This window comes from Pempheris klunzingeri, chromosome 2 (genome assembly GCF_042242105.1).
Source record: "Pempheris klunzingeri isolate RE-2024b chromosome 2, fPemKlu1.hap1, whole genome shotgun sequence".
In the NCBI taxonomy this organism is placed as follows: domain Eukaryota; kingdom Metazoa; phylum Chordata; class Actinopteri; order Acropomatiformes; family Pempheridae; genus Pempheris; species Pempheris klunzingeri.
The window spans coordinates 2,010,175-2,036,786 of NC_092013.1; the positions used below are offsets into that span (position 1 = coordinate 2,010,175).

The 26,612-nt window shown below is 43.2% G+C and overlaps 1 protein-coding gene across 1 annotated transcript in view; it reads right to left on the bottom strand.

Annotated features, from left to right (window-relative positions):
• LOC139220197 (dedicator of cytokinesis protein 3-like) overlaps positions 1 to 26,612 on the bottom strand; it is a 106,073-nt gene that overhangs the window by 15,387 nt on the left and 64,074 nt on the right. Inside the window, exons 10-31 of the mRNA XM_070852270.1 lie at positions 21,342 to 21,423; positions 20,590 to 20,650; positions 20,203 to 20,350; positions 17,530 to 17,618; positions 16,282 to 16,407; positions 13,726 to 13,850; positions 13,030 to 13,192; positions 12,134 to 12,240; positions 11,324 to 11,495; positions 11,112 to 11,209; positions 10,735 to 10,818; positions 10,131 to 10,231; positions 9,589 to 9,670; positions 7,784 to 7,954; positions 7,150 to 7,341; positions 5,028 to 5,220; positions 4,525 to 4,652; positions 3,862 to 4,008; positions 2,933 to 3,031; positions 1,926 to 2,020; positions 1,695 to 1,770; positions 949 to 1,049 (exon numbers count right to left, since the gene is read on the bottom strand). Of these exons, the coding sequence (XP_070708371.1) occupies positions 949 to 1,049; positions 1,695 to 1,770; positions 1,926 to 2,020; positions 2,933 to 3,031; positions 3,862 to 4,008; positions 4,525 to 4,652; positions 5,028 to 5,220; positions 7,150 to 7,341; positions 7,784 to 7,954; positions 9,589 to 9,670; positions 10,131 to 10,231; positions 10,735 to 10,818; positions 11,112 to 11,209; positions 11,324 to 11,495; positions 12,134 to 12,240; positions 13,030 to 13,192; positions 13,726 to 13,850; positions 16,282 to 16,407; positions 17,530 to 17,618; positions 20,203 to 20,350; positions 20,590 to 20,650; positions 21,342 to 21,423 (2,640 nt within the window). The remainder of the gene's footprint in view (positions 1 to 948; positions 1,050 to 1,694; positions 1,771 to 1,925; positions 2,021 to 2,932; positions 3,032 to 3,861; positions 4,009 to 4,524; positions 4,653 to 5,027; positions 5,221 to 7,149; positions 7,342 to 7,783; positions 7,955 to 9,588; positions 9,671 to 10,130; positions 10,232 to 10,734; positions 10,819 to 11,111; positions 11,210 to 11,323; positions 11,496 to 12,133; positions 12,241 to 13,029; positions 13,193 to 13,725; positions 13,851 to 16,281; positions 16,408 to 17,529; positions 17,619 to 20,202; positions 20,351 to 20,589; positions 20,651 to 21,341; positions 21,424 to 26,612) is intronic.

A 26,612-nucleotide genomic window follows, 5' to 3' on the forward strand; every position in this document is an offset into this window, starting at 1 on the left:
TCCTCACCAAGACGAGGAGTGGTGCCCCTGTTAAGTAGGGAGACACAGACAATGTTTGATCAATAACCAGAGAGACAGTGTTTTCACAGTCTTGTCTTGTTTTTACTTTTTTTTTTTCCCCACAGTGTCACAAGAGTTTGCTGCTTCATCACATCGCCTCCTTTCAGGCTGTAATTTGCCCAGTTTTCACAATTCCTGAGCTGTGGAAGCTCCACTGAAGCATGAGGAGCTCTCAGTCCCTGGGGGGGTTTGTCTGGGGCTCCCTCGTCCCCACGACTGTTCGTTGGAAAAGGCCTAATAGAAATAGGGAAATGAAGAAGTGTTCCTGCAGGATTGATAAAGTAGGTCACCAAGTTTGTAGAGCTGCTTCACTTCAAAGAGGAAAAAGGGTTCTGACTGTCAGCGTTTTAGCAGCAGATGTCACACACAGCTCTGAGGACGACAGCCAAGTGTGTGTTGCCACCTACAGTATGCACACAAACAAGCATTACAGTGTGTGTGTGTGTGTGTGTGTGTGTGTGTGTGATGGTAGAAGAATCCAGATCTTTTACTCCAGTAAAAGTAGCAACACCACAGTGTAAAATACTGTTACAAGTAAAAGTCCTGCATTCAAAAGTTAAACTTCAGTAAAAGCACTTTTCTGGTTAAAATGAATAATTAAATAAATAAACTCATTATGTAGAATGAACCTTTTTAGAATGATGAATATTATTTTTTGTTTTTATTGTTCATCACTTCAATGTTGCAGCTATCATAATAATATAAAGTAACCAGTAACTAGAGCTGTCAAATATAAAGTAATGGAAATACTAAAGTACCTCAACAGTATTTATACCTCCTGTTATGAGTAGGTACAATGAACGTGTCAGATACTGTGAAGCAGTGTGTGTGTGTGTGTGAGTGTGTGAGTGTGTGTGTGTGTGAGTGTGTGTGTGTGTGTGTTCTTACTTGTCTAAGACCTTCTTCCTCTTAGCAGGACTCAGGTTTTCCAACTGTAAACTGGGCTGGTTGATGTACAGCACTGCCAGACTGAAATAGGAGTTCCACACCTATGCACACACACACACGCACACACACACACACACACACACACACACACACACACAGTTGTGTTACCATCACTTCAGAAGACATCACATTGCATCATCCCATCCTAACCTATAAACTTTTATGTCCCCACAGTGAGGCTGCTCACAGCTTCATGTAGCCACAACATGAATGATACACATCCACATGAGTGATACTACGTCCTCTCACAGTGTGTTCGCTTCCTTTTTACAGTCACTCCTCCACACACTTTCCAAAACACAAAGCTCTCCACTGATTGATGAAGATGATGATTCACTGTTTCCGGGTGGCAAACAAGTGCCTTGAGCCCCCCGAGGTCACATTTGTCTTCACTTTTTTACGCACTCAGCTACGTCCCTTGTAGAGGAAGTCGGCTGTTCCTGTTCCTTCTGCTGCAGTGCGACAGCCTGCAGCCTTCTCTGACTTAAGCTTAAATGGTTTTCAGTCTCAGTAAATCAACTGACTGGTTGTTGGGTGTTTTGTGGTCCAGAGTGAGGATGTTCTTTCAGCTTTCTGCCACTGAAAGTTCATAAATAGTGAGGACATCACATGACATCAGTTATCTCTCTGTCACGACTGAAGAAAGCTACACCCAGGTGGTTGGTGTGTCGGTTAAAGAGACGTACCTTAAAATCAAAGTCGGCCTCTGTGAAGTTCTTGTGCAGAGCAGGAGACAGATACTGAGCTGTGGTCAGGATGATGCTGCAGAGGGAACACACACACACACACACACACACACACTTGTGACACTTGTTGAGGCCATTTGTTACTCGGTCCAGCTTGAGTCCGTCATGCATCCAAACACTGTCGCTGCAGACGTGTGTCCAAGATGTCTGGGAGATTATTTTGCATCTTACTTGCTGGTGAGGAGCCGCATGATGTTCCAGTCGCGGGGGAAAATGCTGAGCTTCATCAGGTTTCTGAACACACACAAAATTTTCAGCAAGAACTCCTGCAGAGAGAGAGTGAGAGAAGAAATGAAGGAGGAGCAGGCAGAAGCCAGACACTCTGACACATAGCGCTTATTGAAAACTAATTTAAAATCACAGTTAAAAGACAATTAAGTGTGTGAATTGTTTAAATAACCTGAAGGGCACTTCATTCTATGTGTTGTTGTCTTTGTTCTAAGTGTTATATGTTCTCATGCAGTGTGCTCTGCTATCTGTACAGTTTCCCCATTTTAACGTATTTGATTTGTCTTGTATTACAGTTACAGTTATTTCTGTATAACAGACCTTTGCTATGGATACAATTCTGATAGCGGAGCAATAAAATCATTTTTAAGTCAATATTTTGTGTCAGATTGTTGATTTCTTTAACCCCTTACTGCCTGAATTTATTTACAATTATATAAAAAAATTAATTATTTGTGTTTTTGCATTCAAGCAGATGCTAAATTAAGTGGAGATTGTTAATTGGAATATAGCACAGCATAGAATAGTACAATATAATAATAGTAGAATAAAATATTTATGTATATACACATAAAATATATATATATTTATTTATGTATGTATGCATCTATGTATTAGTGGGATGCAGAGGCCACCTCAGCTGCATCAAGACCGGAAGAGGTTTGAGGCGAATTCGCGACAGCAGGCAACAAGGGGTTAACATGAAGCTGTTTAATAAGCAGGATACAGCGAGCAGCGGCTGTTATTGCAAAACATCCTGCGTCACTCATTTAGCAATAATGCCATTATCACTCACTTCAGTAGCTGCCTCACACTTGCTCAGGGTGTGTTAATGTGTGCTGTCCCTGTACTTTAAACTGGACAAATAAATAAAATCCCTTCACAAACGCATCATTTGACGTGTTTGTGACTTCACAGTGACACGACTGTTTATCCGTTCATTCATGCACCTTGAGCTCCTCCTTGCTCTGAAAGTTCTCCATCAGGCGCTGGAAGTGGATGTCTGTCATCTGGCGGAGGAGGGACAGCAGGCAGGACACGTACTCTCCCTGCCAATAGGAAACCGGGGAGAGGCATGTGAGCCAATCACATTGGTTGGAGATGACAGAGTAAACACTACCAGCTTATTCTAACTACTGTCACTCTGATAATTGTGATAATACTGTCACGCACTGTTAATAAGGTGAACCCTGCATGTGCAGAGGGACGTGTGGTGGGCAGGGTGAGTAGGCTAGATTCAGATTGAGCCAAAGTTGAAAGGAGTGAAACAGTCATGTAACTATTAAAAGCTAAAATGTAGGGAATTTACACACGAGACCTCAAAAGAAGTGCACCTGACTCAGAAAGTAGACATGACACCTCTAGAGTTTAACCAAGACACATACGGTTCTTTTCCAGAAGTAAATATAACAAAGACGGGATGCAATGAGGAACACAGACTTTAATTAGAATCATTAAGGTGAAGCAGCATGCAGAGGGGGAGGAGGATGAAGACTGAGTGGTGTTTAATGAGACAGCTAACAGAAGATGTGCTGGTGGACAGATGGGTCAGTGACAGGATGCAAGAACAGATGGATTAGAGGAGGGCAAAATCTGAACACTGAGATAATTATCACCTCATTATCCCGACGAGGGGTAAATAAACTAAATATTTGTTCTCAAAATTTTGATTTGGGTTATTTCAAATCTGACAGTGTGACAAATTTAGTTCAGACTGAACTTGAAGGTAGATTTTGTCACATTGTGACCATATAAAGGAACATTACACCATGATGTTAGACTATTGCCCAGCCCTACACGGACAGAGAGGGACACAGGAACAGGGTGGATGAAGATGGTGGGAGGTGAAGTCGAAGTAGTCGTATTGTTAGTTACTAACAGTGATCTCCGCGGTGCACTGCGGACAGCGTTGACCCCTTACCGCCTCCTGCGATTGGCTCTTGCTCATGATTGACAGCAGGGTCTGCAGGAGGACGTCCAACAGGGACTCCACCATCATCTCCACCTCCTCCTGCACCGACGTGTCCTGGGGGAAGAGTTGAGAGAAATCAGGGAGTGAAAAGATGGAAAGGAATGATGAGACGGTGGAGCAGAAAAGACAGGAAGAGCAATTGAAGAAAAAGAAAAGTAAATGGGAAAGTCAGCGACACATCCATCCATTGTCTACACCGCCTGTCCTTAAGGACACACCTACCACCAATTCAGAGTCACCAGTTAACCTGCGTGTGTTTGATGGTGGGAGGAAGCTGCAGACAAAACCACACAAGCACGTGGAGAACATGCAAACTCCACACAGACAGGTTCAAGGCTCAAACCACAAAACCTGCCGGCAAGAGGATTTGAACCTGGAGCCTTCTTGCTGTGAGGCAACAGTGTCTTTGAATTTCACAGTGTGTCACGATTAGGAGTAATATATCAGATATGTTATATAAATCTCCTGCTTTTCAGTGTCACACACATGCAGTCTGATGGTTCTAAGCTTCTAGGTTAATTGTGTGTGTGTGTGTGTGTGTGTGTGTGTGTGTGTGTGTGTGTGTGTTACCAGTGAGCTGGTCTTGATGATAGAGAATATAGAGCTGAGTATTCCAGAGCAGATGAGCAGCTCTTTCTGCTGCCTCAGATGGAGATGGATGTGATGCAGGACCACAGGAAGCAGGATCCTTCGAGACTCTGAGGGCACACACACACACACACACACACACACACACACACACACACACACACACACACACACACACACACACACAGAGTGATTATCCAGTGGGGTCCTTATGGTTTCTTGGATGTAGCAGCTTGGACTAATTGTATGAATGAGTATCCAGCAGGTAGCACAACAATGTGCTATTCTATTATTCTGAACTTGTATAATTGCTGTATTTTTGTTGTATTTCTTAACTTTTGTTGTGTTTCTAAGTCAAATTCCTGTGTATCTTGTGCATTTACTGGATAAAGTGATTCTGAATCATATACACACACACACACACACACACACACACACACACACACACAGTTGTCTTTCATCTTGTAGGGAGGTATGAATCACACCTGGGAACGAGAAGAGCCTGCTGTCCACCGTGCGGGCTATGGACTGCAGCTTGACCACATCCATGGACTGTCCTATGTGCACCGTGGACGGCATGCTGCCCAGAGTGCCGCGCACAAACTCGGCCACTTCCTGCACCGTGAACATCTGCAGCAGCTCGTCAAAGATCGCTGGGAACGAGTTCAACAGAGCGGCCTGAGGAGGACGAGGGAGAGGAGAGGGTGAGTGAAGAGGCAGAGAGGAGGGCAGAGGTGGAGGAGAAGAGGCTGCTAGGTTAATAATGATGTTAGCTTGTGTTTGTAACGGAGGGAAACATGACCGTGACTTCACTCTGTATTAGAACAAAGAAGAGCAGAGGTGAGTTGAGGGGAACACGGTGAAAAGCTGGATTCCAAAATGAGCAAAGCTTTTCATCACATCAGACCACAGAGCAACAACATGCTGAAGTAATGGCGTGTGGGCTCATTTCCCTGCAGGCTCGATTTTGTCATCTAGTTTTCGTACCAAATATCAAGTAAAGTTACAGTCTTCTGTTACACGAAGATGTCAAAGGTGAGAACAAAGCAGCATGTTTATTTTTATCTTTTTTCATTTCATGCTCTTCACGTGTATTTGTATCATTTAAAGTTGAAGTAGCTAACGAGTGAGCCGTCTCTCTTCCTTCTCATCTCTGTTGAGAGTCAGTTTACTGTGGCAGTGTCTGGCAAATCACGTTTTAGTCACAACCGTGTAGCTACTATTTGGAGCCAAGTCAAAAGTAGAATATCTCTCAAGTTCAGTGCAGATACTCCAAATATGTGTGTATTTTCACCCCTGCAAAAAAATTCAAGTACTGCATTTTGCAATCCAGCTGTTCACCAGTTGAGACATTTGAAAGACAGGACAGGGGAAAATCCAGTCATTAGCAGATAAGAAATCCAGCAAGATTAGAAAGTAAAGACAAGAAGACAAAAGGAAAAAACAAGAAAACTGGCAGCAAAAGTGAGAGATATCAATCAATAACCAACTGGACACAATTAAAAACTCACAGCACAGCAACAAATCTGATGAGAGAAGAGGATTTCCAGCAGATATCGGCTGCTTTTAGTGACACAGCACAATGAGGACGGTGAGGCAGATAAGATTCGGGGGTTTTAGTACTTGGACAAAATGGCTTCAGCTTCCTGTTTACGGTGGGTGGACTGCACAGTGTGGGATTCTGGCAGAGGGAGGACGGTTGTGACCGAAGATTCACATTCACAGAAAGACAAACATGCTTCAACTTGCATCTTAGTTTCTTCTAAAGTTAACAGCACAGTTTGCATCTCCACCGAGGAACTGATGCACATCAACGTTTGACATAATCACGTCTACAAAAAGCTGCACTCACTGAACAAATGTCCTCTTTTCATCATCTTTCCCAAGGCTGGCCTTCATAAAGCAAACCAGGATCAATAATCTGCTGATCTTTACATTGAGAAACTGATCACTTTGTCCAACATGATGCCACTGAACTACATCTTCTGTCTGACTAATAATACATTTTTCAGTTTACTGTGACATAAAACTAAAAAGAAACATGTTGAAAGCTGAAACCAGTAAATGTTTGCCTGCAAAGTGACTTTACTGATTGTCTGTTGATCGATTTATTGATTAATTGATTAATCATCGCTGCTCTGAAATCAGGTAAGTGAAGTCTTGATCTGCGTCACCTAGAAATACTTATAGAACAGACATCTACTACCATGATGGGGGGACAGAGGCTTTAGTTATTAACTGGACTGTTTGGCTTCTTGCTGGTGAACAACATGAGTTTAGACTTTATCATGATACACTTTGATGATACTTAGAGAGGAATTTATTTATGTTAATTGTTCTTCAGATGTGATCGAGCAGCCGTTCTCCAGGGTCTGATGTGAGTGTATAAGCTGGTGGTTTGTAGGAGGAGGTAGTGAATCAGGAACAGTTAGAGGAGTCTGATATGCAGTGGGTGTGTAGAAGGACGGAGGAGGGACCACGCAGTCAGTGCAGGACACGTCAGGATTGTGTGCTTGTGTATGTGAGGATCGGATGAGCAGGTGAATCAGGATCTGTGCTTCACACAAGGAACGGGGTGCTGTGGTTTTCATCCGGACGTCTACTTACTGACAGCGGAGACGGCCGCAGAGCGTTGGAGCTCGAGGCCTGAGCGCAGTTGGCCTGCCCACTGCCAGGAACCTGTCCTGGGGCGGGGGCAGGGGCGGGGGCAAGGCCCGGGGCGGGGGCTAGTGCTAAGGAAGCGGCAGGCCCAACGCCGGGGCCTGGGGCTTGATTTGGACCTGGACAAGGCTGGGAGCCCTGTGGTGAGTGGGTGCGGAGGGAAGAGGCCCAAGAGGAATAATAGGGACCCAAAGGATGGAGCAAAGAATTGTGGGAGATTTAAAGAGAGGGTGAAGGAAAGAAGCAAGGAAAGGTCCGAGGTACAAGAAGAGAGGTACAGAAAGAAGACAAGAGTCAGATAAAAGCAACTAAGAGGAGATGGGAAACAAGCTACAGAGGAAAGATGTCTAAACTATGAGCAAATATAACTAAACCACAGGATTAGCTGTTAGAAAAGCCTCTAAACTACAAAGACACACGTGTCATTTCAGCTGAGAAAAAAGGGAGAGTACATTAAAAATCAACAACTTTCATTTGACGTTTCTTTAAAAAACAGAATGATTAGAGAAACAACGTGAAAACAAACCATTTGGAAGAATCTGTAGCATCCAATGTCCAGTTTGTGTGTGTGTTTCCTCACCTGAGTGAAGATCAGGGTCTCAGAGTTGCGGCTGTCCAGACTGAGGACGAAGCGGATCGACTGGAAGAGTTCCTGGATGCTGGTGCGAAACTGCTCCTCCTCCATACCGCAAGTGGCCCGAGAGTAAAGGATCCGAGACTGGACGATGAATTTAAAGAGATATTCGAGGGCCTGAAGGTAGACGGGAACAAGGAGGGAAGAGCAGGAGCCACAATCAGAGAGAGAGAAACGTAAAGTAGAAACAATATGACACAGAACACGATTATTTCATTTACATATAAACATCCCTCATTTCTCATCTTACTCACTTGTTTCATTTTCACCCTTTCATTCCACAACACTGAATACACTGTACAGGATACCCTTCAGGTATTGTTCAAACTGTATAAAACAAAAAGTGCTGCAAAGTCTTATTTAATGAGAAAGTACTATTTTGTTTCCATCCAACACATTAATATTAATAACCTTAGAGCAGGTGCCAGATAAAGGTTCTCTACTTCGGCTTCACTTTTACATTTACAGAGACATCTGGGTAGAAACACACAACTGTGAGTTTTTTGCATTTCTTTGACAGGATAAGTCTGGTATTATCAGATCTGGGCCTCATCTTTACATAAATTTGTTTTCACCAAGTAGATTAAATTAGGAAGTGAAAGCTAATTTGCCCAAAGTAGCAAATCAGCTACAATTAGCTGTAATCTAAGCCTTTGGGGCTCCTGCGCCAAACAAAGTAGGTCCACTAAAAGTGCTTGTTTTTTCCACTGAGAGTCTCAGATTGTTGGGACCGTGCAGGTAAAAGGATCTTACAGGTCCGTCTCTGCAGGGATCCTTTCCATAATGTTGTCAGACACTCAATTAGTGGACGCACTTTGATGGGCACAGTTGTCCCAAAGGACCACGTTGCACTGATCCCACTTTACGGCCGCCTGAGTCGATCTCCTGGAGCAGTTCCAACACTTTTTGTACCAAACAGTCTTTGAATCCAAAAGATACCATTTAATATGCACATAATCATTAGATACATAATCATTAGATACATTTCATATTTGGATGTGAAGTCACAGAATGAAGCAGAACCGTCGTCCTTTACTTTCTCAGAGGGCGAATGAGTGCACAGCTTGTGCTGAAGGAGACGGACACACACACACAGATTAACACTCAGCGGACACACACTCAGACAGGCTTGTAAAAGACGAAGAAAGAGCTCAGATCCGAACGCACAGCTGCGGCATGTGTCAAACTATCCTCAATAATTTACACCGTCCACTTCTGCGTGACAGCGTGGCCCATTTGAGACGGATGTTTGGGCCTGATAAATATTTCAATGCGCCGGGCAGAGTTTGTCTGCTAAATGTGGTACATTCTGTCCATCTGTCTATTCTGGGCCCTGCATACAATACTGATGCAACAGTGAATGTATGCAGTCAGCGCTTTGTTGGTAGACTGAGCAAGGACATTCAGTGGGAAGAACTACAAAGGTGCAGAAGTGTTGATAAAGTGTTGTGGCTGATTCAGGATTTCTATAGAAAATTATTTATATATATATATATATATATATATATATATATATATTATCAGCAGCAGGGTAACTATTGGAACAAGAATTAACATCTCTCCATTTTCTTGTTTGTGAGTCAGTGAACGTCCTTTATCCAGAACACACATCCCCCTGTAAACTGTAAACCTTCAAACTGCGGAGACGCTACACAGTAAAAAAAAAAGTCCACACTGTCACAACCTTGTAAATACCAGCAGGACTCAGTGAGGACGTCTGTGTGGACGCTCAGCTTCAGGCAGGCTCTTACCCTCATTGCCTCCTGTATGTGATCCTGTCTGATCACCTCTGCAGAGCGATCCATGTACCACTTCAGGCAGCGGATCAGCTCTCTGGAACACAACAATCAATCAGTGTTAGCGTGACCTTTGAGCATCTGATCCAGGAGCGTGGTTTTTCCTCTCTCTGAACAGACTGAGCAGAATTTAGGGACGAGCTTCTGCTGACAGACATCAGCAGGACCTGGGATATTGTGATCAGCTCTGTTCTCACTGGTATTTTTAGAAGCTGCTGCATTCAGTAATTCAATAGATGCACTCATATGGGTTTTATTTGACTCCTATTGAAGTGGCCATAAATTCACTAACATTACAAACAAGGAATAAAGAAAAATGCAAACCATGTTAACAGGATTTAACTTAATCACAGTGATGTAGTTATTAATGTGCATGTGAATGTGTAACACGTCACACACACACACACTTGAGAGTATTTGAGTGTGGTTTGTCTGCACGTTGACCAGTGAATCATCAAACTGAGGTTACCGTCAGGGTTGTTTAGTAAAATACTCACTTGTAAGCCAAAGCGCCAGCGAAGTGCTTCTGGATGTAAGTGTCCATCACTGGCCTGAAGTGGTAATATTTACTGTCCCTGAGCAGGTTTATAATGAACACCTGAGACAGAGGGAGAGGCGTTAACATAATGCTTTATATGGCTAAAACATTGTTGTCCTTTAACACATGGTGTGTTCGAGCCTTCTTCATGTTTGCTTCACTACTCATCAATTAATCATGATTTTCCTCAAACAGTGGCATGCACCTCAGACTCTAATGTTTTTTTTATACCTTTGAAACATTCTCAATACTTACAAAGACACATTAACTTAAACGTGATCTTGGCTGTTTCCGGCATCATCTGATTACCTGCTAATCAAACGTTTCTGGAGCTGCAAAGACTATCTTCTAAGTCTGTCTGCCTGCAAAATGCTTCACAGACAGCCGACATGAAGCTGTGTGACATGTCTGTTACTGGACTCCCTACAGGATGATCTCAGTTTGTAGGTGGTTCTCTGTAGTCTGTTTTCACTCCCTCCCTCCTTCACTGCCTCCCTCGGGCACAAAGAACGGTTCAGTCTGAATATTCAACTCAATATTCAACTTTTCGCAGACACACTCACCAATGACTGGAACACTAGTGGTCCATATTTGTCGGTGTTGTCATCCAAGATGGAGAATAAAGTGTCGAGGATGTCTTGGAGAAACTGTCACACACACACACACACACACACACACACACACACACACAGGTAAACAAATGTCTGTTAAGTCACCGTCTATCTCTGAATGAGTTCACATGATGCTGCCTGAGTCTGTGGTCCACTGATTAAAGACTTTACATGGTTTGGTATTGTGAACTGGGTCATGGGACGTCAGTCAAGGAAGAAATAGTTCACATGAATGTTTTCTCCTCGAGACCAGACATGTGCTAACACTGATACCTATTCGTGGTCTTTTCTAGCATTCACATGGCTGAGAAAGAGAGTGGTAACCTCACCTTCACTATCTCTTCTCCGCTGACGTGTCGCAGCCGGCCCAGAATGTCCATGACCCGGTCCGGATGGGCCTTCCACTTCAGCAGGGCCAGGAGGTCCACTGAAACACAACCGCAGAGTCACACTAACAGAGAGGACGCACACTAAAGGGTATGAAAACAGTGACAACAGTAACAACACAAAGCGTGTGGATGGAAGCGAAGCGGCTGGGTACCGTTCTGGGTGAGCTTGGTGGAGGAGAGCTGAGTGGAGATCCAGAAGGTCTCCTTGGTGCTGCGCTGGAAGATGAGGCTGGACGGGATGCTGGGGCAGCTGTTGAAGTCTTCTTTACAGCAGGGCAGGCCCAGGTAGAGGGCGTGGTTACTGAAGGTCGTGTTCTCGTCACACTGGGGCCAACAGGGGGAAAGTAGGGTAAACGGTTTATTGTCCAACAGAACATCTGCAAGTAATACACTAGTATGTTTGAATACATGCACGAAGAACTAGACAGTCTTCACTTCCATCCCACAACCATCTACATCTTCAGCCTTCCACTGGATCATTTCTAATAATTATAATAAACTTTATTTATACATTTCATACAGAAAATGAAGCTGTTTTCCAACAGATAAATGAATAAAATCAATAACACAGGTATTAAAAACAAAAAACAAGCAAAATGTACCAATAAATAAGAACAATAAAACAATAAAATACATAAAAACAATGACGTTAAAATAAGGCTACTACTACTACTGCTAATAATAACAAAAATAAAGTAAAGTAAAGTATTTTTAGTGGCCTTATTATAATGTAACTTGTGAATATAAAGGCCAGCTGACTGTTGAGAACATTTAATTTCACAGTTGGTACTGAATGAAGGTTTATTTTCATTATGGTGACTTTAATACCAAAGAATAAATTTCAGTAAGAGAATTCTATTTCAAACACTGTGTCGGGGTGTCACTTTGTGATAAAGGTTTGTGAGTCGCTTCATGAAAGTGGGAAATGAGCGGCGAACAGTGCAGCGACACCCGTGTCTGACCTTGTAAACGTAGAGTTCGTGGCTTTCGTCTGACAGAGTAGTTCCGTCCTCCCTCATCAGAGGAGTGAAGGCGAAACCAAACAGCTTCTTCTCTCCTTTGTCCTTCGCTGCAGAGTGAGTGGAAACAGGACAGAGAGGTGGCAGGGGGAGACAAAAACACACAGATGGATGATAATCTTAACTGTCATATCAGCTGTCGGTTGACACTTTGCTCTTTCAGGCCTGTGAAGTTGTTACCACATGGTGTAAAACCACTTGAGCAGCATATTGTTTATACTGTCACAGTTGAATTTCGCCTCTCGTCTGGTCAGTGAGTCCTGCTACAACGAAGCTAAACGTGGACAAAGTCAAATCCTTCATACTCAGGTCCAGTGAAGAGGTGAGAAGTTATTTAATTAATGATTAACAATGATAATTAATGTACAGGCCCAGGCTGTAATTACCACAATCACCACTAAACCGACACCTCCTCACCACATTAGAGTCATTTTGACCTTTTCTAAATCTCTATGAGACACTAACTGAACAGTTAACTGAACACAGCTTTCTTCAGTGGACACAGAAACTAAACTGAGCGATACTTTGCATGTAAATCCAGCTGGAACAAGCACACACACACACACACACACACACACACACACACACACACACACCTATGGATCCTACCCGCTGGCTTTACTTTAGTTTTGTTGTTTGCTGCCACTCTGTGCTCTTGTCCTTAGACTACGTGTTGTTCTACATGTCTGTGAACCTGTTCTGTGTTTACACGTTTACATATCTCCTCCTACAAAGTGGCTGATAACACAAACTTTAAATATGTAGAACAATACTCATGGTAGACACACGGTACGGCCACCGTGTCACCTCTGTGAACACTTCCAGTGACAGTTACTCACTGGAGCAGTGTCTGAACTCGAAGCGTAGGTGGGAGCCTCTGAAGCGGTCGATGGGAATCGGCAGTTTGATCACCTCACTCCATCGAGGGCTGTTGTTGTGGTAGAGCACGAAGGAGCGGTGCTCGGGCACGCTGGCCTCACCTGAACCCAGACTGATGCAGTCCTGCAGAGGAGGGCAGAGACACACAGGGACGCTCACGTGGAGCTGAACACTGAACGACATGAAGACCACGTATGTTTCACAGCGACTCTGACGGGAGCACACGTGTCCTCCTGCACCAGCTGACGGGAGGAAACTTTACCAACACATGTGACACATATGAACATAACTGCTCAGATGTGGGGGAATATAAATGGAAGGATGGGTCTGTTGAGATTATTAATTTATACAAGTAGTTAATTAGATTTAGAGGAGAAGCCTCTTTAAGTGCCTCTGAATAAGTGAATACATCATTATAAGACGCCATTAAAAGGTGTTAAACGCAGCTTGTGGGCGCTCATGAATGTGTTGCCAGTGAAAGTGAACGACGACCGTCATAACACTCCCTACATGGACATTATTAAATCAGCCAAATACTTCATTTGCACTTTTAAAGCATCGTACACCGTGTGTCAGTGATATGTGTGGAAACAGTTCATCAGAGGTACTCCAGGTTTATGCCAGGAGGGGCGTGAATGGCAGCACTGCTTCCAAACCTTGAGGATCTCTCCGTCGGCGTAGAGCACATAGACCGTGACCTCGATGTTCTTCTGAACACTCTTCCCTCCTCTCTCAAAGTCCCCTCGCTCCAGGGTCAGGTACAGGTCATTACGGATGTCACCTGCGGCCGGGAAGGACAAATGAACACACAGACGTACAGACAGGACCTCAGTTTGTTTCACCGGACAAATGTCACGATGTGAAAATGTAAATGTGAGTCTGGTAAACACAACAGCCTGGACTGTGAAAGGTCAGAAACGTAGCTTGTACTGCGTCACCTCTGCTGTCTTCTGCCTGATAAAGACCTGGATATTCTACGTATGAAGACACGTAAATGTCCACAAACACAGATGGAGGCACACACGGGGTCTCACACACTTTTAAAGCTCAACACGTCTGACATGCACGAGACTAATGACCTGTGTTAACATGTGCAGCTTCATTTATCATGTCAGCTTGTCCTTATAGAGGAGGTGTCACCCTTAATGTATCAAGATGGGAGTTAAACACTCACTCCATCACTGCCCGAGGGGAGGCTGTGTGTGTGTGTGTGTGTGTGTGTGTGTGTGTGTGTGTGACATGCATGGCTAATGTGTGACAGGCACTCCTGCGTACGGTGTTTCTTTGTCGGTATGTTCTGGAGGGCAGTTTGAGGGTAAACGTTAATCCCGTCGGTTATTATCATTATTGGTTTGAGGATTTCGCTCTAAAAGTATCAACATTCATTATCTATGAAACAGAGTCTGTATTAGTCAAATGGGAAAGTCAAAGTTTACTTTATGACTTTATGAAGGCAAATTCATTTCTATTATATTGGAGCTTGTAGAAGTTTGGGAGGCCGATTGAAGCCAAACCACAGGCTTGACATCACAAGAGGGAGGTGAGAAATGTTGTGTCTGTTTTGGTTGAATGAACCTTTTAACGCACAAAACATGAACACATATGTGTGATGGCCTGTTTTTCACTCAGCCACTAACCTTTACTCCACCAAAACACAGATACACTAGCAGGAGAACGTCTGAATGCTGGTCTGTGACACATATGACTCTAATCCCTCTGTGTTATGTGTGTTTATCTTTTAAAGCAGCGAACATGTACAGTAGCTACCGGCTATCTTCTCTGAACCTGCACAGACGTCATTAAAGAGAAAAGTCACCAAGAATCAGAGCGACAGAAAGAGAAACTTAAGCTTTACGTATTGTTTCTAAACACCAACAGTCAGCTGGACATCATATAAAGATCTACAGAAATAATCATGTCGTGTATATTTAAGAAACCGTCTCATGTCAAACACTTGACTCGTCTAATTTATGGTTAGACTTCATTAGACAAACATAAGGACTCAGTGACTGTGTGCTGATTTCTAGACTGTAAGTATCGACTCTTTAAGAAGTAAACTGACTGTAACTGACCTTTTCTAAATCTGTAGGAGACACTCGGCTTTTACTGAGTAACTACTGGAAAGTGCAGCTCTGTTATCTGAAAATAGTTCCTAGTTCTGCAGTGGACACAGAAACTAAACTGAGGGATGATTTACATGTAAATCCAGCCGGTGCTTCAGTGCGATATATACATGCTTCAGATATATGGCCTCATTCCCCCGACACTGCAGCATCCACACACACACACACACACACACACACACACACACACACACACACACACACACACACACACACACACACACACACACACACACACACACACACACACACACACACACACACACACACACTTGGCTTTCTGGTGGATGAAATGTCTCAGTGTCTTAATCAGGCTGCAGCCAATTGGAAACAGGGACGTTAATCTGAGCAGGAAATTGAACCTCAGTTCCAAATAGAGAAACATCACATCAACATCAATCATCTATCAAACGTGAACAAAAACTGAGTGTCTCTCTTTGTTTTCGTCTCTTCATCTTGTCCATGTGCCTCCCCAGGTTTAACCCCTTCCCTCGTTAGGGTCCAGGCTGTGTGTGTGTGTGTGTGTGTGTGTGTGTGTGTGTGTGTTGTGAGCAGGGGTCGGTATCTCTATTTTTAGAAGAAGGGTGTTTCTTGATTGACCCTTAAATGAAACCTTGCTGTGTTTTACTGAATTGGTTTTCTCTTTGTTAAAGGAAGCTGTTTGTGGTCTTCTGATTCAAACCTTTGACTTAAATTCCTGGTTTGTCTTTTTTCCTGGGCCAACTCTCATTGTTACTCCACACACTTCCGACCTTTTTCAGGGACGTAACAACATATTTACTGATGGGAATGTTTTGTTCAGAGCTGCATGCAACAGGCCCTTTTTCACATTTTGACATGTCACAGTTGGAAAAGCAAAAGTTTATATAACAAAATGAAGGACGACTCAGTTTAGCCAGTTTAGTGTCAGTGTTGTGGTATTGTGCATGCTGGCTGCCACACTGGCATGACTGAGTTAACATTATTAGTTGTCATATAATCAGTCTTCTAACTGCTCTGCCTTTATCGCACTGAATTGTGATTCACTCTCGTCCCACAGAGAAAGACGTGAGAATCTCCTCGAGCCGTGATGGCAGGCGGCCGACTCACCCGGCATGATGACATCAGGGAAGCCCAGTTTGCGTGTGATAGCCACCCCCCTGCTGAAAATGAGTGGGTTCTCTCTGCGGACCTGCTCCATGTCGCCCCTCAGCAGCTGCAGAGAGATGATCAGACCTGAGGAGGAAGGAGGAGGAAGGAGGAGGAAGGAGGACAGATAGAGCAGTGAGTAGGTTGACGAAAAAAAGAAGAAAAAGAGAGAGGGTGGAGAGAAGTAACGAAGAAACAGAGATGGAGGAGAGCGGTGGAAAGGTAGAGGTGAGAGGGAAAAAAGAGATAAAGAAGGACTTAACTAATGAAAGAACTAACTAGACTTAAACCCCACATTTAAAAGCCTGGTTTTCAGCTCTAATTTGCATAAAGTTAAATCACATTTGACTAAATCACTGTGTTGATTCTTCTCGTACTAATGCTGCCTTTCCTCTGTACGTGGTGTCAGAAACCCCTAAAGTGATGCTGACTGTGCAGGTTGAAACTGAAGGCGCAGCTCCAGAGCAAAACATCTGAGTGTATGTTGAATACAGCCAAGTCATCCTTCCTGTCACCACAAACGTGAAAGTGAGGGCAGATTTCTTTTGGCTGACAGTGAGAATAACCAAATTTACCAAAGTCTATTCCTAAAAGATAAACTTTTGGGGCCACAGGAGTTCACAGACTTTAACACGAGCTCCCCGCAGTGACACCAATTAAGCAGATTTTCCAGCTGACGTGGAGTGATGACACTCTTGTCAGTCAGTCAGTCAGCGTGCTGCTCCTGGGAGCTTTGTGTGTTTGTTTTCTTACTGACTTTATGAGTTCTGCCTCGATGCATCTAACTGGCTTCATTAGTGTCTGTAAAAGTGTTGATGTTCTGTGTCCTCAACACTCCCTCCTCACTGATGCAGCAACAGGAGTCACTAAGGCTGCTGGACTGCATCTTGTTCTTTAACGGAGTTTACAATGTGACAGAAGCCAAATATGGAAGAGAGAGAGCAAACAAACAGACAACCTATAAATACACACTCAAATATATACACACACACACACACACACATATATATATATATATACATGTATACGTGTGTGTGTGTATAAATGGTGAAGTTCTGTTTACTTGTTTTTTTATTGTATTCATGAATAATAGACAGACACAGATCTGTATAATCTCACACTGATGCTGTTTCCAGTCAAACTCAAGAGATGCAGATATAGTGACATTCACACACACACACACACACACACACACACACTTCGTCCTACCATAGTTGGTGCTGGGAGCGGTGTATTTGGTGCTGGACTTGCGGATGATGTTTTCGTGGATCTGGTACCATTCGTTCTCATTGTTACACCTGGAGAACAACAAAAAATCTCAGGTTTTATAAACCAGAAAATATTTTTTCATGAACAATGAGGCTCAGTTACTGTCGTGAATGTTACTCCACACTGGTGAATGTCCTGAAATGGTGAGAATGAGAAATATCCAAGTAGTATTTGTTATTATTTAAACAATTAACCCTTTGAGGGTCTTCAGCACTTTCTAGTGTGTTATGATTTTTATTTTTAGCATATTTTATCAGTTTTTCATGCATATTGCTTATAATTTTGCAAGATGGTGAATTTTTCAGAGTTCTCAATTTTTTTCATGTATTTTTTGTGTATTTTAGACCATAAAATGATGCGCATCATGACAAAAACATGGCAATTTAAGGGTTAATTTTTTAAAAAACTAATTAAAATTTGATATGTATGATTAGGGCTGATGCTGGTCTAAAAAACTATTTAAAAAAAATTTAAAAAAAAGAAAGATTTTTAACATTTTTATGGCTTGTTTTTATGCATACACATTTATGTGTGTAAGGATCTTTAACGTGATTATTTCTGAGGACCTTCAAGGGGTTAACATGACAAGAACTTATCAAAAGGCTGATTCATGCTTCAGGTACTGGAGCCTGCACAAGCCCTGCTGCAGTCAAACAGGAGAACCAGCTGGAAATGCTGCAGCTCCTCCATACAGAGAGAAGCAGAGCTGCTGGCTGACTTCAGTGCTTGTTGTTATGATTGTGTTGCCGGTAAATGTGAGGAGCTGAATTGTCGCGCTGTGTCAGTAACGTTTCAGCGTCTCAGACACATCGATCGACATCACAGGAAGCTCAAGGAGCAGGAGGCCCGGGGTACACACAGAGGAGCATGAAGCATGAGGCATCCTCAGGAGTTCAGCTGAGGTTGTTGTGAGGCATCAACACACACACACACACACACACACACACACTCACACACACAGTCACAGTTACATCATGTTGTCACTGAGAACTGTGGGGCTCCTGCAGGCAAGTCTTCAGAAGTTTCAGCCGAGGGGGATTTCTTAATGTCTGCCATCAACTGTATGTGTGTGTGTGTGTGTGTGTGTGTGTGTGTGTGTGTGTGTGTGTGTGCGTGTGTGTGTGTGAGGGACAAGACTGACAGAGCGCTGACGGCATTTTAAGACTGCAGAGACGACTGCGTGATAAACCAGTGAAGTGGCTGTCTGTAGCTTATGGGAGCTCTCGTTCTCTGCTTTACATAACACAATGTCAGAGAGAGAGAGAGACCATAAGAGGGTGAAGTGCTACACGAGGCGCAGAATAAACAGACAAAGGGAAGAGAGAAGGAAAAGGTCAGTGGTTTAGGAAGCGAAAGAATGAAAATATATCGTGTGCCGGCCTCTTTATTGTCTCTCCTTCTCGTTGATGTTTAACCTGCTGCCCATTCTCCCTCTCTGACCCTCACATTCATCTTTAACTAACATCCACACTACTTTTCCTCTGCGCGCCAAAATACTATCATACAGCCCTTTGTGTGTGTGTGTGTGTGTGTGTGAGATGAGGTTAAAAGGGTTTCATGAGCTCTTACTCGCTGTGTCTTATTGCTTGTAGTGAAGATAAGCCGCAGCAGCCCTCTCCACACCTTGGTGTCGGTGCTGATAACATTTTCCAGAGCTTAGTCGTAAAAAGCAAATTCCTGGGTTCAAATCAATGACTGCATTTTACCTTTCTGTGCTTTAAGTTTAAAAAGATGTAAAGGAACTATTAGATTGTCCAGTAATCCAGCTCATGTTAATCAGCATGTGTTCTTGTATGAAATAGTGTAATTTCCATGTTTGTGAGCTCAGAATTAACCAAGTTAGGGAAAACAACTTTCAGGGATGTTTTTGTCACGTAACAACGCTGCCATCCAGCGACCAGCGGACGAAAGGGCTCAGGAAGTAATAATCTGAGTTAGTAAATTAGTGTGTAATCAAACCAAGTCTGATAATCTGGTGTTAGTAGTAATAGTATTAGTAAGAGGTAATGTTTAAAATCTGCTAGTGAAAAGATGAAGTGACTGTATGTCACCGTTTCATAGAAGAAGAAGATTTAATGGATACAGTTTGAAATAGCAGAACTTCACAACCTGCTGCTCCTTGTGCAATGATCACTTTTCTTCTGTTTCTCTATTCTGGTGCAGAATTACTCTGCTTCCATTTATTCACTTCACTGTCTCAGAAGCTGCATTGTCAGCTGTGGATGTGTTTGTTAGTGAGTTGATTGTTTTTCTCAGCCTGCCTTTTTTTTATTGCACCGATCAGGTGGTTTCATTGTGTTCTTTTCAATGACAATAAAGGTTTTCTATTCTACTCTGTTGTGTTGTATTCTATTCTTCTGTGTCCTCTCCATCTCCAGCCTGACAGTGAAAACCAGTTAGGCTACCACTAAGAGGGTAGTTAGCCTTTGAATAACCTTTAAAATGCATTTCAGTTACTATGTGGAGAACACAAAGGCTCATCACACGTCTTCGTTATGAGATAACACATCTTAGGTTTGGCTTCCCTCCCGTGTGGCGCCCCATCACTGATTACTGTCGTGGAGGAACCAAAAATGGTGGCATGTGCTCGTGTTTGTGCGCTCAGACACTCACGTGTAGACTTTCAGGACAAAGTCTTTCTCCTCTTTGAGCTCCGAGATGGTCTGCAGCACGTCGCTCATGGCCAGGACGGCACAGCCGTAGGGCCGGCGGTACTGAACGTGTGGAGGGCCCTTCTTACTGTCATTCAACAGCATCCGGCCTGCAACAGGAGGTGTGTGTGTGTGTGTGTGTAAGTTAACAATTACAAATAAGAGGAACATGTATTTAACTATAAGACTTTAACAGGTTTCCTTCTTTTACAAATGATTCATTACAGTCTAATGTGAGAAAATGACTCACACTTTATTTTATGATTGTGTAACATTATGTTGGTGTTGCTCTTTTTTTGTCCGCCCCTGCTGCATGTCATAGCGCATGTGTTAGTAACTACAGCCTCACCGGTTCTGATGACCTGGGAGATGATGTAGAGATCTCTCTTCATGTCTTTGTTGCTCAGGTCCTGCAGAGTCCAAGACAAAGAAATCAACTCACCGGAAAATTCAACTCAAGCGAGGCACGATTCCCTCTCAAGTGCTTTTTAAAAAAAAAATATATATATTGGCTCCAAGCACCAAAACAGCAAAGTGTGACTGAAATCAATGGATGCTGCCGTAGGCGCTGCACCATCTACTGCCATTAAGAAAGGAAAGAATCAAGAAAGACAGAGTTGAAGAAGGAGAACGCTGTCTGTTGTTATCATCTGTCTACTTAACCTTGTGAATCAGCCTCACACGACCCTGGAGGCTGTCTTCTATTTAAGACTCTGTATTATTGACTTGGATGAGGCACTCACACTACTGCATGAGCAAACTAGGAGTTTGTGTCCAAAAACCCTCACACTAACGTAGCAATGAAAGTGTGTTTGCCATGAACTGGTCCCTTGTGGAGTTTTGCTGAGCTCAGACGCTGGACGCTCTCCAGGCTGATTCTACAACAGAGCAATAGGGGGCAATGCATCCTTACTTTTCTATTCTTCTCCCAGTCCTTCACATGAGCTCTCTTTAAACTACACCATGTATTTACAGTGTGTGTGTTTGTACATGCTACACATTGAGGACAGGAACAGGGTTTGAACCACAGAGTGAGGACATTTTAGGGAAGTGATGACTTCAAACTAAAAAGGACCATTTTAAGGTTAAGGTTAGTGTTACCGTGAAGAGGGCACACAGCCGGTCCAACTTCTCTGGATTCTTTGGCCCTCCGTTCTTGTTCAGTCTCACCATGAACTTCTCACTGAAAAACATGAACAGAGCAACAAACTTTGAGTCTAATGTGTGTGAGAGACGCTCTGAGTCCCTTTAACCTGAGAAAAAGGTGCAGAGGAACAAAAGAGGAGCGTTCAGGAGAGTCTGGAGATCAAGCTTGTGATGGAAGACTCCGTTTTTAATTCTCATAGTAAGGCAGTTCTCAGGTCGTCTTTTGAATTCCTTCACTCTCTTTCCAGAAATGTGTGCATATCAACTAAATATCACTTTCACTGTGACGTCCTCTGCACATCCTGCTCAGCTCTAAGACACTCTGCTCCGACCGCTCTGGCGCCCTCACCGAAGCTCCTCGGGGGATTTCTGAGAGAGATAAAACTCCTTCAGATTTCTGCTCATGCCTCCTCAGTGAGGAAGCTCTAAGGCAGCATGTCTCAGGCTTTTTCTTCGCTTCAGGGAACAGTAAAACATTGTTTGCTTGCATCAGCAACTCCGTTCTTTTAACCTGTATTCATCGAGGGAATGTGACGTGCTTTTATTCAGTAACGGTGACATTAATACAGTTAAGCCTCACACAGATTATAAGATTCCTTTAGTCATAAATGAGTCTGAAAAGAGAGTGGCACAAATAATTCCACCTGAGGAAGACACATTTGGAAACACAATAAATAAATGAGCCCATTGTTGTGTTCCACCTGTGCTTAGGAGAAACTACTATGAGCTCTTCTATCAATATAAACTTACAGCCATTCAGCTCACAGAAATTTGGTTTGTGCTGCAATTTGCACAAAATCTGCCGATAAAGAGAAGTTCTGTATCGTCATAAACGTGATGTTTGTTTTCCTCCTTCTGCTTTCAGAAGTTCACTTTTCACTGATGTTCTTGTAGCTTGTCTGTGACAGACACATAACAATTATGTAAAGGAATGAATGAATCAACCAATCAGTCCTTATATAGGCTAAACAGCACATTTCAAACAGATCAAACACAATTTAAAGTGCTTTTCTAATGTTTGTAGGCACAGCAAACAAACAAGTTAATAAAACAACAACAACAATAAAAGATCGGTGGTTAAGATAATAAAAGATAAATGATAAAAGATAATACAAGCAATATGAATAAAAACATGAATAAAATCATGAAATAAACAAAATAAATAGATCATAGTAAAATAGTAAAATGCCAACAGAATAAAATAAATAGTAAAGATTAACAGTAATATTTTGATAAAACAAAATAACTGATGACAACAAGTATAAAAACAAGTAAAAATAATAGAATCATAATATGATATATTTCTTAAAAACATAAAGTCAGACTAAATGGATGTAGAATAGATATCCTCTGCTCCTCTCAGATGCTCCTGTCCCAGTGGCAGAGCTGGAGGCCCTGAAGGTCGTCCTGGCTCATAAACCAAGTAGAACCAAGTAGTGCCTCATAAACTAATAAAAGAAGTTTAAAATCCAGATGAAAACTGACAGGTAACCTGTGTAAAGACTTTTAAATAGGCATGATTGGTGCTCTCCTTTTAGTAAGCGCTCGTGCAGCAGATTCTTTTAAATTGATTTTGGCTGATTTATTGCATTCTTCTGTAGAGAGACAGGGCAGCTGTAATGGTTATGAAAGCTGCATCAGTCTCTCTCCTCACGTTGTTCTTCAAATGATAAAGTGCTGTTTTAGTGACGCACATGAGCTTTGAAATTACAATCAGAGTGAAAAATCACTCCTATAGATTTGCTGCTTGGGTTGAGTCCTGTTGTGTTTGTCTGGAGGCCACTTTCTCTCTCTTAGGACTCACACCAGTGACCAGTACTCCTGTTTCATCCTGGTTGAGCTGTTAGGAAGTCCAGCTTGGTGAGCGAACGCTGCGCAGAGTGCATTTAAACACATCCATTAAGTTTGAGTCAATAATGGTCCGCTGAAGAGGCACCATCAGTGCAGCACCCACACACCTGAACTCCCTCATTCAGCTTTATGAGCCTTCTCGTAAACAGAAAACAAGCACCGGTGACATCTCAGTCCAGACTCTCCTTCAGTGGAGGAACTAGTCACCAAACTCGATGCTGCAGCTGAATCTCTTCCTTTAAGTATCGCTAGAAGACCTCCCTCTGAGAGTACTTACTCACCTAATACGCTCTGCCTCTCTCTCCCTCCGTCCTTCACTATCAACTTCTCTCTCTCTCTAGAAAAAAAACAACTCCTTTTCTTCATGCACCTACAAGCCCTTGGGCGTTTGTGTCAGTAGGAACACGAGCTGAGTGTTGAGGCACCGTGGTGTGGATTGTACCTCACTTGGACGTCAGCTCTGGACAAAAGCATCTGCGAACAGAATGCATTTAACCGAATACCAAATAGCATTTAGATCGTCTTTATTAATTGGTTTAGTCACGTAAAAAAAACACAAATGTTTGAGCAATTAGTGCTTCACTCATCATCAGATTAGCTGGTCGTTATTTACCTGCAGTGTATCTGCACAACCAGACAAATCGTCCTCAAGTCATCAGGATATTTTAATCATTATTTCACTTCCTGCCTTCAGTCATTTTCAAACTAGAGTCATCAGTCACTTTGCAGGATTGAAGTCCTTCATGCGTTTCCTGGAAAACACTGTAGCTCATTACAGAAGAACAGCTCGTCATGTAGTCTTTAATATTCCGCACATACTCTCGGGTTATTGCTAATATTTGCACAACTCCCTGCAAACAACAGCAGTGAGGACGGACAAATCCCCACAACACACACTGTGTCCGACTCTTTAGACTAAACAATTTATTCTAATCCCCCAGAGATAGCGTGGTCTAAACAAACAGATAGAACAAAAGAGAACAAACATGTATTTCTCCCCAAACAGTTTGAGTGTGTGACTGTGTGTGTGTATTACTAAGCTATACTTATACACACACACACACACACACACACACACACACACACACACTAGATACATGCACACACAAGCCATCCAAAGTAATTTGTAACCTTCCCTTAGGTGGCAACAGGCCCAAATGTACAACACACACACTCATGCAGATAAAGTACTTCACTGTTCACCTACACACACACACACACACACACACACACACACACACACACACACACACACACACACACACACACACACACACACACAGACTTGAATTATTTACTCTGTTTTATGCCTACATCAAACTGAAGGTGGCAACATAAACAATGCAGATGAAATCAGAAACTGTTCTGCTTGATACAAATGTGTTCAAACACACACACACACACACACACACACACACACACACACACACACACACGTATGCATGGATACACGCCTGCACGTGCGGATACTCTCCAATGTGCTGGAGATGGATGTACGCATGGATGCACTCAGTCATGTGCACAGAGCGGCACACACACACACACACACACACTCAGTGGAAATCCATACAAACCAATCATTTCCACACGGTTGGCATTCATCATCTAAATGTACCACATCTGCAGCAGAGCCTCGGCCCACACACACACACACACACACACACACACACAGCCAGTGTGACCGGAGAGCTTTTCAGCCTTTATTTATCCTGAGGAATTTGTCCAAACACGCATGTTATTAAAATTCGCGCCCAGACCAACCACATCCTCCCACCATCAGCCACAAAGCAGGTCCGCTGCTTCATAAGACGATGGGAGAAACATGGATTTCAGGCTCTGCTCAGATTTTACACCTGATCCAGGATCTGTAGCCAGCAGCCTCGCTCAGCTTTGACCTGCTCTACTGTTCCACCTGCTTCCTCACATTAACCATCTCCAAAATCGCCTGCCGTCCCTCCTCCAGTCTGTCAGACATGAACCACAGGGCCAGTTTCCATTTCTACCATCTCCTACAACTTTTGTATTCATCTTTGGTTGATTGTCATTCACACAGCTCCTTCTGCACCCCCTGATGTACTGAGGCATTTTTAAGGGACTCAACGCTGGTAGTAAAATAAATTTGGTATAATTCTGTACCTAAAGGCCTTTTCACAGCACCTGGCCCAACAACCAGCTAACTGGGAGAGAGTATAATCACATGTAATGGATGTTCGTCAGGCTGAAATTTCAAGGCCTTGTGATGATCCTTACAAATCTTGTTATACTTTTTAAAACCCAGTATGTGAATCTGGGATATAAAGATACACTTATTGGACAACCTGCAAGTCAAGAACCCGCTTCTGCATAAACATATGATACCAGTGGAAAACCCTCTATTAGTGCTATTAAATCTATTCAGTAGAGTGAAGCCATTTCAATTTAACCTTGGCAGCTGATAGATTATAATACAGCCGGCGACGCTGCACGAACCCTTGCATGGATTTACAGTATTAGTCGACTCTATTAACCAAATTAAACCATTTTCTGTGGCTGCCGTCATTACAAGGAACGTGCACTTTATAGCCGGCTTACAGTAAATTCAAACACATGCCATGCAAACCCTAAATTCAACAGTGTGCAGAAGCCCTAAAGTGGGGAATGAGAGATGAGTCATCATCAGATTTGAGAGAAACGTGAAATTACAGAAAAATACTCTAATTGCTGAGAGAGTCGATCCCTTAAAATGCTGCTTCTCCTGCAGGAACAAAGAGAGTGGAGGAGTTCGGCTTCCTCTCACGTCTCACGTCCCCACTGAGGGATCTGGAAACTGAGAGCAAAGAAGAGACAGAAATGGTCTGCTGAGATCCAAACACATTAGAAAACCAGCCGCTCACTCCAGAGGGATCACGGTGCTCACTGGACACACACACACACACAGACACACACACACACACACACACACACACACACACACACACACACACACACACACACACAGACTGGAGTTTTAGTTGCACAAATAACTCTCAGAGGCAGAGCTGCTCCGAGGGCAAACAGTCTCAGTGGGTGAGTTAAATCTCAATAGCCGGAGGATTTTTTGGAAAGTTTCTGTCAGCCATTAGCTCCTCTCCCCCTTCTCTCCCCCCCCTCCTCCCTCCACCTCTCCTCTCCTCTCCCTCTCCCTCTTCTTTCCCCCCCTCCTCCTCTCCTCTCCTCTCCTCTCCCCCCTCCTCCTCTCCTCTCCTCTCAGAGGAGGCAGGTCTTGTCATTACACTCTAATGCTGAGTCAGGACTAAACATTGAAAACAAGCTGCCAAGGTCAAATGTATTTGTGAGGCTGTGTGTGCGTTTCTGTGTGTGGTGTGTGTGTGGATGTGTGTGGATGTGTGTGTGTGT